The 18386-nt window shown below is 46.6% G+C and overlaps 1 protein-coding gene across 4 annotated transcripts in view; it reads right to left on the minus strand.

Moving 5' to 3' along the window:
• LOC118214700 (tubby protein homolog) overlaps window positions 1–9841 on the minus strand; it is a 61397-nt gene extending 51556 nt beyond the window's left edge. Inside the window, exon 1 of one of the 4 annotated variants that reach the window (XM_035394844.1) lies at window positions 9393–9841. In XM_035394844.1, coding sequence (XP_035250735.1) covers window positions 9393–9448 — 56 coding nt within the window. In that variant the 5' untranslated portion in view covers window positions 9449–9841. The remainder of the gene's footprint in view (window positions 1–9392) is intronic. The other 3 variants (XM_035394841.1, XM_035394845.1, XM_035394847.1) reach the window with 3 other exon arrangements.
• Window positions 9842–18386: the final 8545 nt, after the last annotated feature.

Genomic DNA, 18386 nt, shown 5'->3' on the forward strand with positions numbered 1-18386 from the left:
TCAAATCACACAAAATATCTTATTGCCATAAAAGTAATGTTAGTCTTGTGGTAGCGCTCCATGCTCTGAAAACTGTTTCATGAAAAACATAATTGGCTTTGTTTTGCAGATGCTTGTAGTGCACGAAAGTAAACTGTCAAAATAAGAATAGATTCACAGCTAATCTTTTCTTACTTTTTTGTTCTCGGGAACAATATCATCTGAGAAAAATGACAGACCACTGTGACTTTCTTCAGATAAATGCAATCATCCCAACAGACACAGAGGTGGATAACTGAAGTCCACTCCTTTGGAGGTGCTGAAGTCAGACCTCAGGGCTTTAACTGAATGGACGGTAGAAACCCGGAAACGCAGCTGGCGAAAGAAATAAAACTAAATGTTCTAGGCGCTGTGCAGTGTTTACCCATGATCGACTAACGATCCTCTCCTCTGATACCTGCAAGGGCACAGGTCCTTCACTGAGGGGGGTCTGAGAGCAAGGTGTGTGGATTCCTTAGCCAATCGCTGAGGGCGTGATCGATTAGGGACTCCTGGTTGCTAGGTGACGTAGTTGCTGGGCGGAGTTTTCACTCGATTTCAACCAGAACCCTCCCAGCGGGAGGCGGCCTACCTTCACGCTCAACTGCAGCAGCGATGAGCGGTGATGTCACACCCATCCCAGACTCCTCCCGTCACACGGCTGAGAGGGTACAGGGCGCTGTTAAATGAGCGAGCCCTGATTTAAATGAATCACCGGTGCAGAAACGCGCTGAAAACCAGCAGACGCTGCAGCGCTCCACGCACCGCACATCCGAAGGCAGAAACTGTTCATGATTCAAGGTCGTCGTTACGTTACACCTGTGGCTGCATTACGGTCAGCACGCCCACAGTATGATGACCAATCAGCACAGGATACAAGCACCAATTAGCACACAATACCAGCACCAATCAGCACACAATACCAGCACCAATCAGCACACAATACCAGCACCAATACCAGCACCAATACCAGTACCAATACCAGTACCAATACCAGCACCAATACCAGCACCAATACCAGTACCAATATCAGCACCAATCAGCACACAATACCAGCACCAATACCAGTACCAATACCAGTACCAATACCAGCACCAATACCAGCACCAATACCAGTACCAATATCAGCACCAATCAGCACACAATACCAGCACCAATACCAGTACCAATACCAGCACCAATACCAGCACCAATACCAGTACCAATATCAGCACCAATCAGCACACAATACCAGCACCAATACCAGTACCAATACCAGCACCAATACCAGCACCAATACCAGTACCAATATCAGCACCAATCAGCACACAATACCAGCACCAATACCAGTACCAATATCAGCACCAATCAGCACACAATACCAGCACCAATCAGCACACAATACCAGCACCAATCAGCACTCAGCATACAATACCAGCACCAATCAGCACACAATACCAGCACCAATCAGCACTCAGCATACAATACCAGCACCAATCAGCACACAATACCAGCACCAATACCAGCACCAATCAGCACACAGTACCAGCACCAATCAGCACACAATACCAGCACCAATCAGCACCCAATACAAGCACCAATCAGCACACAATACCAGCACCAATCAGCACACAATACCAGCACCAATACCAGTACCAATATCAGCACCAATCAGCACACAATACCAGCACCAATCAGCACACAATACCAGCACCAATACCAGTACCAATATCAGCACCAATCAGCACACAATACCAGCACCAATCAGCACACAATACCAGCACCAATCAGCACACAATACCAGCACCAATCAGCACAGGATACAAGCACCAATTAGCACACAATACCAGCACCAATCAGCACACAATACCAGCACCAATCAACACACAATACCAGCACCAATACCAGTACCAATACCAGCACCAATACCAGTACCAATACCAGCACCAATCAACACACAATACCAGCACCAATCAGCACACAATACCAGAACCAATCAGCACACAATACCAGCACCAATCAGCACAGGATACAAGCACCAATTAGCACACAATACCAGCACCAATCAGCATACAATACCAGGACCAATCAGCACACAGTACCAGGACCAATCAGCATACAATACCAGCACCAATCAGCACACAGTACCAGGCCCAGTGTCTCTAATTTTCTCCACTTTCCGCTCCATCTGTATACCAGCATGAAAATAGCCACTGCAGCTTTAATACCCCTGTCATTGTCATGTAGATCAATATTCATTTCTGACCATGAATTTCTGACCCATTCATTAAAAAAAGATCAATCCTGATATTTTTATGTTAACCAGTCAGAATGTCCTGCATTCATGGACTTAATGACGAACGCAGAAAGATTAATGTTAATGGTTTTGCATTAGCTGTCCCTGAAATTTCAGAATTCTGACCTTTCCAATAATTCTACTGGTTCATCACTTGTCCAAGCATGCTGTGCGTCAGCTAATCTGCCCCTCATTATGCCCCTTTAAATGTGATTTCTTGACCTTTACATAAAACAATAACATAAACCACGTATGCTGGACAATTGCTTGCGTAATTGTGTGTCTATGCAGGAAAGCCTATATCTACACACCAGATGTCAATGTATTACACATATTACACATGATCACTGTCTCAGCCTCCTCCTCCCTGGCCATTGTACCCATGTTTTTGTTCGCCACACTCACTGTGTTGGCTCAGTAATCAGAGTTTAATGTCGATTAGCAGGTAGCTCAGCACCTTCTCCCGTTCCCTGATTAAGAACAGCAATTAGCACGGCACAGCCAGTACCTGACGTTCATCTCCAAGAAGCTCTGAGCCCCCTGTCTGACACATAAAGCACCTCAACGCCACCCTGGTGACAGCCTAAGAGAGAGTGGGAGAGAGAGTGAGAGTGAGAGGGACAGAGAGAGAGCGAGAAAGAGACAAAGAAAGAGAGAGTGCATGAGTGAGTGAGTGACAGAGAGAGAGAGTGGGAGAGAGAGTGAGAGTGAGAGGGACAGAGAGAGAGCGAGAAAGAGACAAAGAGAGGGGGAGAGAGAGAGAAAGAGAGAGAGAGTGCATGAGTGAGTGAGTGAGTGACAGAGAGGGAGCGAGAGAAAGAGAATGTTGACATGGAATATAACTGAAAAAAGTGACAGAGCCAACAGAAGAATGGCAGGGCACATCCCATTGCTGTTACCCCGATGAACTCAGGGCTGGGTCTGATGTGATGTAATCACAGCTGCCGTGACAGGTGTTCCACTAAACGTTGCAGAAACGCTGCGGAAACGTTGCAGGAACGCTGCGCCAACGTGGATTTGTGTCCCTGCGCTGTGCAGAGAATTGAGAGCCTCTCACAGTGCACCCCACATACCCAGAATGCAACAGCCCCCCCCCCCCCCCCCCCCCCCCCCCCCGGGGCCCGAGGAGGCCCCGCGTCCAAAGGAGATCTTTCGGCTGACAGTGGATGTGGGCGGAATGGCAAACCCACACAGTAACCACAGCAACCAGTGGCCATCAGCAAGAGGGGGCCGGCCTGTGTGTGTCTGATGGCTGAGCCGAGCTTCTCCAGCCGCTGGAGAGGTCGTCCAGCACGCCGAGGGTCATTCAATCAAACCCCCAGCGCGGCTCTCACTCCCCCCGAGTTGCCTGTTTGGGGGGGGGGGGGGGGGGGAACGGTGACTCCTTTCACACACTAACCACCAAAGCCGCCTCCATGAAGCCCTTCAATCATTCATGGACACACACACGCGCGCACACCCACACCCACACACACACACACCCACACACACACACACACACACACACACACATACATACACATGCACATGCACACATACATACATGCACACACATGAACACGCACATGTGTGCGCACACACACACAAACATACACACTAACACACACACACACACACACACACACACACACACTTTCTTTCATGGTCCTCCGCTGAAGGAAAGGCTGGAAGTTTCATAAAGCAGGGGAAATGTGAAACGCTTCAACGATCCAGTTGGTGCTCACGAAAACCGAGTCATTTGGTGCACTGCGATATTGTAATGTGCTCATTTGCAAATTGCAAGGGGATTCAAAACTATATTTCCAGTAAAAATGCACCGGGAATGATAATGAGGAGACTACTGCCAGAAAGGTCTGCTGAGTTTGAATATAATCTTCTGAAGTCTGCAGCACCTCTGAACTGTAACCCCAGTTACAGAGATGGTCCACACAACATGGCTGTTTGTTCAGTATTTCGCTTAGAGTAGAATAATACTGTGCTGTATCACCTGTAATATCTCATCACTCAGTATCGAAAACTGAAGTTGTATGTAAAGCACCGACATTAGCATTGCAGCTGACAACTCATCACGAATGCCATAAACAAACAGCTGAATCTCAGGTAGGTGAAGACCAGGTAGCTCAAACACAGGTGGCTGAAAGCCAGGTGACAGAAAGCCAGACAGCTGAAAGCCAGGCAGCTCAAACACAGGCAGCTGAAAGCCAGGTAGCTCAAACACAGGTAGATCAAACACAGGTAGCTGAAACCCCGGGATTTCAAACACAGGTAGCTCAAACACAGGCAGATCAAACACAGGTGGCTCAAACACAGGTAGCTCAAACACAAGCAGCTGAAACTCAGGCAGCTCACACACAGATTGCAGAAAAGGCTACTGCAGGAAGAGAAGAAGAGGGAAAGAGAGGAAGAGGGGGCATAAATCTGCATCATTCACACCAAAGAGAATCAGCTCAATATAAAGAGGGGACTTGGCAGATGACATAGAAAAGTACGCTCGTAGGCCGTCTACAAGAGGAGGGGGCGGCTTTCTCTTTTCTTAAATTCATACCAGAGCCGCGTTCATTTTCTTAAGCATCTGTAGTACGAAGGATTATGGGAGAAAGCATTTTGAAAGATATGCATTGAAGGGTTGTCTGGCACATGCAGGGGTCCGGGAGAGATGCCACACTCGCTGTGAAAAACTGCGCCTTGTTTGGAATCGGTGCGCATTCAATGCATTCTGAATGCCCCCACGCATGCCTACTGAATGCCCCCACGCATGCCTACTGAATGCTCCCACGCATGCCTACTGAATGCCCCCACGCATGCCTACTGAATGCCCCCACGCATGCCTACTGAATGCTCCCACGCATCCCTTCTGAATGCTCCCACCTATCCCAACTGAATCCACAACAATTTACACAAACGCAGCTTCACTGAACCACGTCTCCAACAGCACCTGCCAGTAACGCACAATCTTATCCAACGCATCGTTCCTAAATCTCATTTTCTCCATCTCACAGACCCCTCTGTCCCTCACAGCCAGTGAGAGACCTCACTGTTATTTATTCAGCCAATAGGAGACATCACTGTTATTTATTCAACCAATAAGAGATCTTACTGTTATGTATTGAGTTAATAAGAGACACTACTGTCTATCCAGCCAATGAGAGATGATACTGCTGTTTATTCAGCCAATAAGAAACATCACTGCTACTTATTCAGCCAATAAGAGATGTTACCGTTATTTATTCCGCCAATAAGAGATGTTGCTGTCTATTCAGCCAATAAGAGACATCACTGTCTATTCAGCCAATAAGATACATTACTGTTATTCATTCAGCCAATAAGAGACATTACTGTTATTCATTCAGCCAATAAGAGACATTACTGTCTATTCAGCCAATAAGAGACATTACTGTTATTCATTCAGCCAATAAGAGACATTACTGTTATTCATTCAGCCAATAAGAGACATTACTGTTATTCATTCAGCCAATAAGAGACATTGCTGTTATTTCCTCAGCCACTCATAAATCTGTCAGCCTGGAGGAGGAAGCCAAAGATAAAGCAGGCAGCCGTCAGCAGAACAGAGAGAGCGTGAGTCAGCCGCTCAACTCAAACTCAGCTCTGTTTCAAAACCCCTTTCACAGCCAGGCAAACACACACACACACACACAGCGCTGCTGGAACCCGCCAATCACCCGCCTGCCCTTCTAACATTATCCACGTTTAAATACACACAACAGCTAGCGCCGCGCACGCCACGCGAACCGCATCATGAAAACACGCCTGAGCGTGCCATCAGCAAAATTAGAAATCAGCCGTACGCAATGCGCCGTTGCGCGGTCTCTCGCTGTTGCATGGTGTCTGGTGGTAACCGATTAACTACGAATCGTGACAAAGATGCAAACAAGGTACCTCGCTTTTTGAGAATTTCGGGAAATTTTGCCAGATAGTTGTTATTTAATACAACAGGATAAGGTACAAAAATATCCAAATTACAGGCAAGGGTAAGTCAAGATAAGGAGCTACACGCGTCTAGATAAGCATGTTTAAATCACTTTTAAACAAGTTAAGCGCATGTTCTGATAAGTTTAATCCAGGTTATGCATGTTCAGATCACTTTAATCCTGGTTATGTTTAAGATATGAAACATTTCCTCCATCCACAGTTGAAACTAAGCAGGTCTGTATTCCTGACTGTCACAGAACTGCCCACAGAGCATTTGTCATTTTTTCTACCGGTCTTTCATCATTCTGGGTCATTACACAAACAATGGTGAGCAGTGCACGTGTCACTGCGCATGGGGAGCAGTGTACGTGTCACTGCGCATGGGGAGCAGTGTGTGCGTGTGTGTGTGGGGGGGGGGGAGGTGTCACTGCGCATGGCGAGCAGTGTGTGCGTGTGTGTGTGTGTGGGGGGAGAGGTGTCACTGCGCATGGTGAGCAGTGTGTGCGTGTGTGTGGGCGGGGGGAGGTGTCACTGCACATGGGGAGCAGTGTGTGCGTGTGTGTGTGGGGGGGGGAGGTGTCACTGCGCATGGTGAGCAGTGTGTGCGTGTGTGGGGGGGGGAGGTGTCACTGCGCATGGGGAGCAGTGTGTGCGTGTGTGTGTGGGGGGGAGGTGTCACTGCGCATGGAGAGCAGTGTGTGTGTGGGGGGGGGGTGTCACTGCGCATGGCGAGCAGTGTGTGCGTGTCTGTGAGGGGGGGAGGTGTCACTGCGCATGGGGAGCAGTGTGTGTCTGTGGGGGGGGGGGTGTCACTGCGCATGGCGAGCAGTGTGTGTGTGTGGGGGGGGGGGGGTGTCACTGCACATGGTGAGCATTAAACAGCATTCAGAGGATTATTGGGACAACAGACTACTGGGACAGTAGATTGTTGGTACAGTAGATTGTTGGGACAGTAGATTATTGGGACAGTAGAGCACTGGGGCAGTAGAGTAGAATTGGGGCAGTAGAGTACTGGGGCAGTAGATTATTGGGGCAGTAGAGTATTGGAGCAGTAGAGCACTGGGGCAGTAGAGTAGAATTGGGACAGTGGAGCATTGGGGCAGTAGAGTATTGGGGCAGTAGAGTATTGGAGCAGTAGAGCACTGGGGCAGTAGAGTAATGGGGCAGTAGAGTATTGGGGCAGTAGAGTGTTGGGGCAGTAGAGTACTGGGGCAGTAGAGTGTTGGGGCAGTAGAATACTGGGGCAGTATAGTATTTGGGCAGTAGAGTGTTGGGGCAGTAGAGTGTTGGGGCAGTAGAGTAGTGGGGCAGTAGATTATTGGGACAGTAAAGTTTTGGGAGAGTAGATTACTGTCAGGTTTTACATGCAGTCTATGTGCATCGTGTGGGGATGTGGCACAGAGCCAGTGTGTGATATCACAGATTCTACGGATCAACCAGATACTCAGCTCCAGCTTTCCTTCCATCCTCGCTGCTTCTATAACTGCAGGAGGCTCTACTGCTGCATTCCAGAACGTCCACTGCTGCCGTACTGCACTGGGCACCGCATGAACTTTCCCACAATGCATCAAATTAGAACGTTCTCAATGTTAAGAACATGGAACCGATTATCCTGCGGGGCTTCAGAAGCCACCGTGATATTAACATCAGGGGGAACTCCGTTTTCACATGGACAGGATTGATACGGCCCCCAGAGAGCTGAGAGCGTGCAGATCCACACACTCCGCGAAGCACATTAGCCTACGAAATATCCCAACTCACCGTGACTATTCATAACGGTTGCACCAAACCAGCCAATGAGAGAAGCCAACGCTCGCTAATGAGACAGCGGAGCAGGGGAACCGACGCCTCGCGGAACATTCTCCCCGCTTCAAAGCTCCTGCTCGGTTTCCCGGGGATAAACGCAGCAGAGACGGGGGAGAGGAGTATCGAGTGTAGCGCCCGCGGATTACCTCCCACCCAATCCTCCCCCCTCCGGGGTTCAGGTTCGAGCCATACCACTCAAACTGTCATTACGGAGAAATGAAGGATAAATCCAGCTGTCACGCAGCACTCCAAAGGCCCTGCCAGTGTACATCACCCGAGTGAGAAGCCGCCTCCTGCTGCAGTTTCTATACGTGGCAGACTGAACATGTTTTAACACCGAATTCAACATCATACTATGGATTAACTGACCGTTCCCACCATGTAAATGTTTACCTTTATAGCACATTTCATGGAATTGCATCCCAAAGTGCTTCACAATAAAAATTTAAAAAATGTGATAAAACATAAAAAGGCAAGTACAGACAAAGAAATATATACAATATACACACCTAACGTATCTAAACTCCATGACAACAGTAATAGATGCACAACCATTCCCTAAGTAGTTGCTCCACAAAATAAGACTCATCACACCTCAAAACTGTGCCCATTGATTTCGTTTGAAAGTTTTACATGTAGTGACTATCGCAATACATGGTGTTTTAAATAACGTTCATTGCGAGCGTGCCATGCCAGTCTACAGGACGGGAGACCTTAAATAAGTCAGAGTGCGTTTAAATTCAGTAAATATTTCCACACTAATATGTTTTCAAAATAGCCTTTGCACACGATTGTTTAACAGCGACAACAAAAAACATTCCCAGGATCACAGAAAAGGGAAAACAAAGTACACGCATGGATGCAGCCTGTCTGCGGTGTGAAAACGTACGGATACACTAGGGACCTATTTAATCTACCCCCCGATTTAAATCATATACTGAACAGACAAATAGACTTGGAGGCAGCGTAAACGACTGGGGTCCGCAAATGGGGATCGCGTCCATTAGCAGCCACACTAAAATAACGAACACGTACGAGGTGACTGGTTGGAGACAACGCTGTAGGACTGAGCAGTAAGTAGTCAGAGCGTAATACAGAACCACTGCTGCATCTAGTCTGCAGCTAACTACTGTATCGTTGGCTCAAATAAATCACATAAGGGTGCTGAAACCAAAGCAGCCTGTGTTTATATATTTATTTGGGGGGGAAAACATTGTTATTTCCACTAAAGTAAACAGTAGTGAAGTATTCCATTTTCCAAAACGACTCGGCACCATTAATACAATATTAATCACCGAGGCTTCATAACCGAGGCAGGTTATGAAGTGTGTAAGAGCAAAACACTCAATAAAACGCAGCCTACCTGTCGTAACTCCACCGGCTATAGGACATGGTCCTGTTGCTCCCGACTCCATCCATGACCGTCCTTGCGCCCGTGGCGAAGCGCGGGTGCGTGCGTCGCGAATGGAATAAATCTTTGGCCAAGACGCAGTGAGCGCTGGGCTGACCCGATCAGCCTCTTATCTACGTACGCTGGCAAATTGCTTCTGTAGAAGTAGCTACAGCACCAGCACCGAATGAATTATCCATCTCCCGCCGCAAGACGCTCAAGATGAGATGGGGTCTAACGGAGGGATGTACCATTCTGGGAGAGAAGGGAAATGAACCGCTTCAAGTTGCTCGCTGTCAGCGAAGTGATGTATGCATGTCGCGCGCGCAGGAGGCAGAAACGGACCCACAGTCTTGTTTATTTATTTATGTTTCCAAAGTTAAATTTTTTTAATAATAGGCTTGGGAAATCAGCTTCTCATTCTTTACTTGCTTCAAACCAGACTGCGCATCTCATAGCAAATCGTTTCTCATATTAAAAGTGCTTTTATGGGAGGTGCATTTTAATGTATAACATATCGTAAGGTACCGCGTTCTTTGAGAGAATTGTCGTTCGTTTGGGGAATTCAAAGCAAGGCATAATAATGGTTCGGACGGGTTTTTAAAATTTCACAAAAAAAAGGAAAACAGTAAAAACAAAATATAGCAATATCCCTCTTAAACACAGCATCATATTAAATAAAAACATGAATAATGTAATGCTACATTTTTTATGTTTATACGCCATTTTATACAGCTACATAGCTCTGCTGTCATTCGTAAATGAAATCTGAACGTTGAATACGTGCGTGCGCAGGAGCGTGTGTGCACGCGTGTATGTAAAGGCAGAGGCCAAAAAGATGTACACACTAATATTAAGTCACATGATATATATCACATTTCTCAACTGTTCGGTAGTCCATTGCCTGCGCTCTTTGCTCTACTGTACTCGCAAGCGTACACTACAATATGCAATGAGCGGTTTGTACAATGCAGCCGGTTTACTGGATCCAGCTCTGCAGACTTCTCAATTTGCAGTTGCTGATAAAACTGCATTCCCACTCACCAGACTTAAAATGTGCAGTCAATCAATTTCGAGTCGCGCGCCCAGTAGTAGCCTATATGCGCTACTGCTAGTCCTGTGTTGACGATGCAATTCCCTCAGCATTCCACGCCAATATCACCTTAAACACTGTTCCTCGCGACAGTCGGCACACTTCCACGTGACAATGGGCAAATTCGGCAGTCTTCATCTCGTTAGCTCTAGTCAAACTCTAACCCCCCAAAAATCAGCACTCTTTCAAGGTCACTGAGGTCACATCTTCTAGCCACGCTAGCCATAATAATAGGCAACCAGGTCTGCCCAGCACAATTATGCACTGCCACAGTCTGGACTCGAGCCCAGACCATGGGGTCCACCTGTGCACTAGAAGAGCGGCTTGCTAGGACGAGCCTCCCAGCTGTAGTTTACGGTCCGCAGTGCAATGTTTCGTACAAGGGCACGATAGCAGTCTCTCACAAGCACACGAGAACATTTAGCAAAGTATCAATAAATAAACGACCGCGCAAATGAAATCATTAACAGCAGAAGTGATTATGAAACTGCAAGGAATTACCGTACAATTCCGCCCTGATGTGCGAATTCCGATCAGACATAATCGGATCAGGGAGGATGCCGGGTGCCGCACTCACCAGCTTAATTATCACGGCTACTAAGAGGCAGGACGTATCTACACTCGGTGTCGCCTCCACATTTTTGGCTACAAAGAAACAGATGATTGATGAGTCACGGAGCGACAGTCATCAATCACAGAATGGGACCGGGGAGAGGGTGACGTAAACCGTCTCAGATGACAATGGATCACACCGAGAGTGGAATTTCATTTACATCAGAAGTGAGAACTGCATTGGCAGAAATAACTGTGGCGTAAAACTGCGTATCCTGTGCAGATTTTAGATGCTCGGGGTTCGCGTCGACTCCACTGAACCCAGGGTGCATTTCACACATCTCTGACAACTGCTGTTCCTGGAAATAAACTCATCTTTTCCACGAAGATCGTACAAACAAATTGGGCCTTTTTTTTCCCCTTACAAAACCCAGAAATTGATGTTGCTCTCCTTGCCCACGACTGGGTTAGATCCAGTCGGTCTCAACAGTAAATTTAAAATGAAAGTAAATTAATGTGAGTTCATAACTGCATCCATCACATCACAGCCATTTCCCTGTAGAGCAGTGCCGCCCAACCCTGTTCCTGGAGATCTACGATCCTGTAGGTTTTCACTCTGACCCTAACAAAGCCACACCTCATTCAACAGCTAGAGATCTCACTGAGCTGCTTATTAGTAGAATCAGATGTACCAAATTAGGGTAGAAATTAAAATCTACAGGACGGTAGATCTCCAGGAACAGGGTTGGGCAGCCCTGCTGTAGACCATATGCAAGAGATAAAGACCCCTGAGTCCAGGAGAAAGGAGAATGTTGCCCGGTTTCCTTCCCTAATCACTGGGGCCCTGAAAGCACAGCCTGGCCCAAACACAGCCCCCCCCCCCCACCCCCCACCCCCCCCCCCACCAGAGGCCCGATGTCTGCCTTGCTCACCCCAAACGCCGCGGCTTCTCCGAGCCCCCCACGCCCCTCCCGCGGCTTCTGGAGCTGCCAGTTCCATCGCACAATGCTGGCTTTACCCCCCCGCCCCGTCAACTTGAACATTTTGGCCCGTTCCTCAGAGACGAAATGAAATGAATAATTTAGACGAGTGCGGCGGGAACGCCAGAGAGAGAGAGAGGTCCTCGTGCCTTTGTGATGAAAATCCTTTTCATCTGGTCCGTTAGACCTCAGAAGTCACTTCCTGTCTGTGTGAAATAAGGCGCCAGCAGGCCTTTGCAATAAGGGGGGGCTCAGCTAAAGACTCCGAAATCAGACCAGGCCCCACAGTCATTAAGCACCCCAGAGACGGAGTCGTGACCTAGACTCAGCTCTCCACTGTCCACATCCTAATCTCATCCTTTATGCTCTATCAGATTTGCCCTTCAGTTCGTAAGGGATTTAGTCGAGCTACGGACAGAGGAACCTGAGCCATTGATTGCATACATCTTTCGATGCTCCTGAACACATCATCAGAGATGGAACCTGGGGTTATTGGGTGTTTCGGGTCTTTCATCACCAGACAAATTTTAGGTTCCATTTAAGGCAGAGGCAGGTTAAAGGTGAGGTTTTATGCTCCTTTAAGGCAGGTAAAGGTGAGGGCCAGTTACCTTTGGAAAGTCTTGGTTAAGAAGGCTGAGCTTTGGGGGCATGGAAAGGGTATGAGATGAAGGGGTCAAAGACCAGGATCCCCGCCCGTTCGAGAGGTCTCCCGTCTCCTAGGAGACAGGAATGAAACATGTTCAGAGCCCCAAACACCCTCAGGGCAGTCAGTAAAAAAAAATTTTTTTAAAAAGGTGCACAAGATCACCCCTTTGCAGAATGCCTTCTCTTTTAGCCAGGCTGAGAAAGGCAGGGAGCTCAAAGGAATGTGGACTCCTACTGAGAAGGGAGGGCGAAACCGAAAAAAAAAAATGGGGAAAAAAAGAGGAACTGGGCAGACTTCCGAAGCAGCTGCCTTCCATCGACTGAGCAACGCGACTCCGCGCCAAACAGGAAGTGAGGGTCCCTCAATAGAGACAGTGAGGAGGGTCTGGCATGGCCCGGGGCGCTGGTGCCTCTGGCTTCCTCCCCCCAGGCCAGCTGGGGGGGGGGGGGGGGGGGCAGGGGGTGGTGAGAGACACTCTGAGTCAAACCGAAGCTCAATGAACAAAGAGCCTGACTCTGGCACTAGAGCCAAAGAGCCCAGCATGCAGTGGAGGGGGGTGGGGGGGGGGGGGTGAGGCCAATGCCTATGGTGTCCCACAGACCCAAACACAATCAGGCCAGATGAGGTCTGAATACATTTTGGGGGGTTTTTTTGGGACGAAGCACGCAGCGGCTGCAGATGAAGCCTGCTTGGTCCGGGATGGGGCGGATCGATGCCACTGGAGGGCTTCCGTTTTAATAGCGTTGGCCCAAGCTGGGAGACTCCTGTTCTTCCTGTTCCCAGGGGAGACCAGAAGTGACGGGGCATCACAAGAGAGAGAGAGAAAGCGAAACTGTGCCTCACACTGAAAGCAGGCAGTCGGTGCTGAAGAGATAACAACACCTCACTGTCAGTGTTCAGTTTCTGCAGTGTCTGACTCCTGCCTGGAGAGCAATGGCAAGACCTCACTGACAGTGTTCAGTAGCCACAGTGTCTGACTCCTGCTTAGAGAGAGTGATGCCAAGACCTCACTGTCAGCGTACAGTAGCCACAGTGTCTGACTCCTGCTTGGAGAGCGATAACAACACCTCACTCTCAGTAGCTGTAGTGTCTGACTCCTGCTTAGAGACCAATGGCAAGACCTCACTATCAGCGTTCAGTAACCAGAGCGTCTGACTCCTGCTCGGAGAGAGTAATGCAGAAAGCTTTACGGCACTTAGCGGGAGCAGGGCTTTCCCCTGGAATGCTCCGTACATTGTCAGTAACACGTTTTATTATATCTGCCACAAAATCAATAAGATCGATGATCCGGGGGCCGGGACTAATGATGAGGTGGAAGGGACTGCTGCTGTCCATCATTCAATGTGCCTAATGCTCCTCCAACTGCTGGCAAGCTAATTAAAAATGCTTATTTCAGACTCCCTATGGTTCATTTAGCATCCTGTTCCCAGACAATACAAGTCAGGAGGTTGCGATGAGGTTTTGGAGCACTGAGTGTGGTTTGGGGTTTCTAAACTGGAGACAAAATGGGGGGAAAACAAAATTTCAATTTAACAAACTGTATAAGGCTGTCACTTTGACTGCATAGACATTATTGACTACATAGACTAAAAACATATCTCTCCATCACTGCCCACTTTCGAAAGAGCTCGTAAAAGTCACCTGTTCAAAGCAGTCTTCAAAATATACTGCACCTGCTACTTTAATTACCGACAGTACGTCACTTATTTCTCTTGTCCTCGTGTTGTGCTCATTCTGCTCTTCTCGGGCTTGTTTGATTTTATTGCTGTACGGTATTGTTCTCTTTGCATTGTTGCGGGCCTTTTTCCAGTATTGATTTTACACGTTATTTGATTTTGTTGTAAAGCGTCTGTGCACTTGTAATACATTTTATTTGTAAATTGCTTTTCCTACTACTACTACTATTATTATTATTATTATTATTACTACTTTTATTATTAACAACAACAACAATAATAAGCAGAGGGTTAATGCATACTTCAGAGTTAGTTAATTAGATATCCTACGTTAATGGCTAACATTTGAAAATTACACTTTTCATTATTTATTTTTTTAAATCCAGATTTGCCCAAAATCCTGTGAACTACGTCAAATGTATGGTTCTATCTTTCCACCGATGGCGATTTTTGGCTTAGTTGTAAGCCACAAGGAGAATTGTTGTGGATAGATCTGATAGAAACGTTCGTCTTTCCCTTCTGCAGCCATTTTTGATACCTTTTCATATTTGGTTAACGATAACAAACGGCGAACAGAAAGTTTGAAAATCTTAGCTAATGTTAACTAACATTGGTCTCGTGCCACGGCTGATCATACTATCAGTACAATGAAGTTCCCCGATTATCATCAATCACATATAACTATATAATGAGTTGTTTATCAGTCAAGTACAACATCAATTCACAAGAGGCCGCGTTTCACGGGACAGGACTCAGACATCCTCGTTTCCAGGGCAACGCAACCGTAACGTAGCCTAGCCTCTCGTGTGTTACTTTTGAAGGTGATGAGTTATAGTTTACTCACAAAGCGCCGTTCCATTGTTGAACAATATCTGCGTTGTTCATTTGTAGCGTTAAACCAGGCCTCCGACGTCATGATCACGCTGGACAGGTAAAACAAATATCAGTGAAGTGGACTGATGCAATGGTCTCACCCTTGTTCATAGATACGCTTTCTGTGCACTGGCCCACATCCAATGTCCGCTGTCACTGTACTGCTCCATCAGACACCTGTCAATCCAGTGATGGCCCTGGACTCACCCGGATGCAGATGCAGGCAATAATACCTGTATGGGGCCATGATTTCAATTTCGGAATTATGCGGCAGCGGTTTCAAAATGTGGTTCAAGACAAGACCACATGTGGGGGAAAATATTATCTACCCTATATGACACTCTTCAAAGATGTTCCAGTCAATTGAAACACTGGATTTAGCAGGTTGCATTAAGTTTTTTTTTCCAATTACATGTAAAAATAAAATAAAACCCAGTTCTGAAAATCGGCACTATTTAAAAAAATGGGTCTGTCGGAGAAAATGTATATTCTTATGAAGAGGATCCTGGCTTGAAAAGTTTTGGAAGCCACTGTCCTACTTAAGGGGCATGTGAATCCAGCAGTGCCCCCTAGAGGCACACAGATATTTTACACCGTGATCACATTAACATTCTGTACATGTCATGTTCCACAGGGCCTCCAGGAGGATAAACACTGGAGCATATTCGGATCGCGATGAACTCTCGCGCCTCTTAAGATCGATTCCTGTATTTATCTGACCGCATAGATGCGGGGGGAAATATAATTTATAACACGGGCTGGAAAAAAAACACCAACAGAAAAAAAATCAATATAAATGCAGCCCAGAGGTGATTCTGGTCCTTCTCCAGGATCTGAATGTAATGATTACAGTGTAGTTCTTCATCAGGCCGATAAGGATTTATGGCTTATTGGGGACACCCGTCAGATTCCCACCCCAATGGCTACTTTTGGTCATTAGCTGGTCCTCTACATCATAACTCCTGAGGACTTTCATGCCTCTTAAAGTTTGGAAACTGAAATGCCAAGATATGGTACCAAATAAAGCTCAAGAGTTTTAAAAAGTGAGCCGGTGGAAATGTGAGTGGCAAAACAAAGTTTGTTGAGATTTTAATGAGCTGAGAGTGTGTGTGTGTGAATTGGGTGCCTATCATTGGGGCTGGTATGAATAAAGATGGTACATTTTCATACACCAAAATATATATTTGCAAACACAGGTGCCTGTGTTGAGGGACGTGAACACCTGCGATATCAGGATCACGTGTCAGTTACATACGTGTCAAACTGGAAAGGTCTGTGGAATGAGGCGGCAGCTTTTGCACTGTTTGTGTAAATAACGTGCAGGTTTTTGCCGGTAACGTGTAGGCATCTGTAATTACAGGCTTCGTAAAATACCAATTATGCGTAAATGTGTGCAATTAAAGTGAATCCTAAATTCTGCATGATGGCTATTTAGGGAAGGGTGGAAAGTGCATTTAATTACTGCGTATATATCCCTGGGACCAGAAATGTCCCATTATTACACAACTCTGCATAATTACACTTTTTTTTTAATGACAGTGCTCAAACACACCGTAGAACTACGCTAAATCCAAAGTTCCTCTGCCTGCATGCACTACGCGAGCCTCTAAGTAAGGGCCTGTGCCTGATTGGTTCCGCTGCTTTGCCCGTGTGATTTGATTGGTGGAAAAACTAGCGCACTGCTGCCATGGAAGCCTGCTTTACTCCCAGAGAACCAATGGGAGTCCATTGACGGTGGCATGAGTGGGCATGCCATGTCTGAGCCTCGCTAATGCTAGGACCTTTTTGCAGACCCCTTGCATTTCAGATCCATCATTGTGCTTTCTGGATTGCATGCATAATTTTGCACTGCGGTATGATGACATTACATTTATTTAGCAGACGCTTTTATCCAAAGTGACGAACAAATGTCAGCAATTTGAAAAGAAAAGAAAAAAACATTGTGCCATTGAGTTGCATAATAGAATCATAAGCTAATCATAAGCTAATTAGCTTATGATTCTATTATGCAACTCAATGGCACAATGTTTTTTTTTTATTTTTTTTTCAAATTGCTGACTTTTGTTCGTCACTTTGGCTCACGTAGTGCACGTAGGCAGAGGAACTGAGGGCCCACTCTGATAGAATGTGTAGAGTGAAGATACTGTGAGCACCCGTACAAGGTGTAATGCTTCCGGAAATTTCCTGCTTCCTGTTTTCTAGGTGAGCAGGGCACAGCCTTGGCCCTCCATGAAAAAGAGACGTGCATCTCAATGAGGTGAAATACTGGAAGATTCAGCATAGATATGCACACTCCTCTGGTAGAGGCCGTGAGTCACTATTGCATAGAAACACATTGGAAATTATTCCCGAAGTCATTCTGCTGGGGGAAAAAAAGCCATTCAAATTGATGAAAAATACAGGTCTTTTTGAAAAACATCTCAGAAACATCTAAAAAATCTGAACATCACTCACCTCCTCAAATGTGCCTTCCTGTGCTGATGGAATATTACTCACATATAAAACTCAGGTAGTCAAACATAGATACAATTTGGGTAAATGGAAAACAGAAGCTACTAAACAGCTATGGCTCAGCCATTAAATTAAGCAAATAAAATCTCAGCAAGCACGTATTGCCAAATGAATGTAATGTAATGTAATGTATTGCAGGAAGAGGAGGACCTCAGTTTCTTTGAAAATGGGGTGACGGTTGGGGCACGTCTGGCAAAAGCAAGTTTAAATTGCGGACGTTTCCCGAGCAACAGTGCCAACTGTGACGTCACCACGGAACTCGGAGGTTGGAATGACATCACTGGTACGTGCCAGTAGTGTTCTCCCGTATTACTGCTGATCTGAGATCAGTAGAGAAACATCAAAAAAAAAAAAAATAAATAAATAAAACTGGAGACAAATTACAGCTGGCAAGCCAAAACCCCTAATCTAAAAATCACTAGCAAATAAATGAGCTGCATACAGAAATGCATGGGTAATTGATTCCAGTGGTTTAAACAAGTATGTTGGTTTATTAATGCAGCGCCGTAAGCCATCAGGGAGAAGGATGGGTGTGCATGTGGAATCTGAAACGGGAGTCTCTCGTGCAGAGACAGATGTCGCACTTGTAATGATTGTAAAACAGAAATCCAGCGTGCGTCTGAGGTGCATGAGCCG

Source organism: Anguilla anguilla, chromosome 16 (assembly GCF_013347855.1).
Source record: "Anguilla anguilla isolate fAngAng1 chromosome 16, fAngAng1.pri, whole genome shotgun sequence".
NCBI classification, from domain to species: Eukaryota; Metazoa; Chordata; class Actinopteri; order Anguilliformes; family Anguillidae; genus Anguilla; species Anguilla anguilla.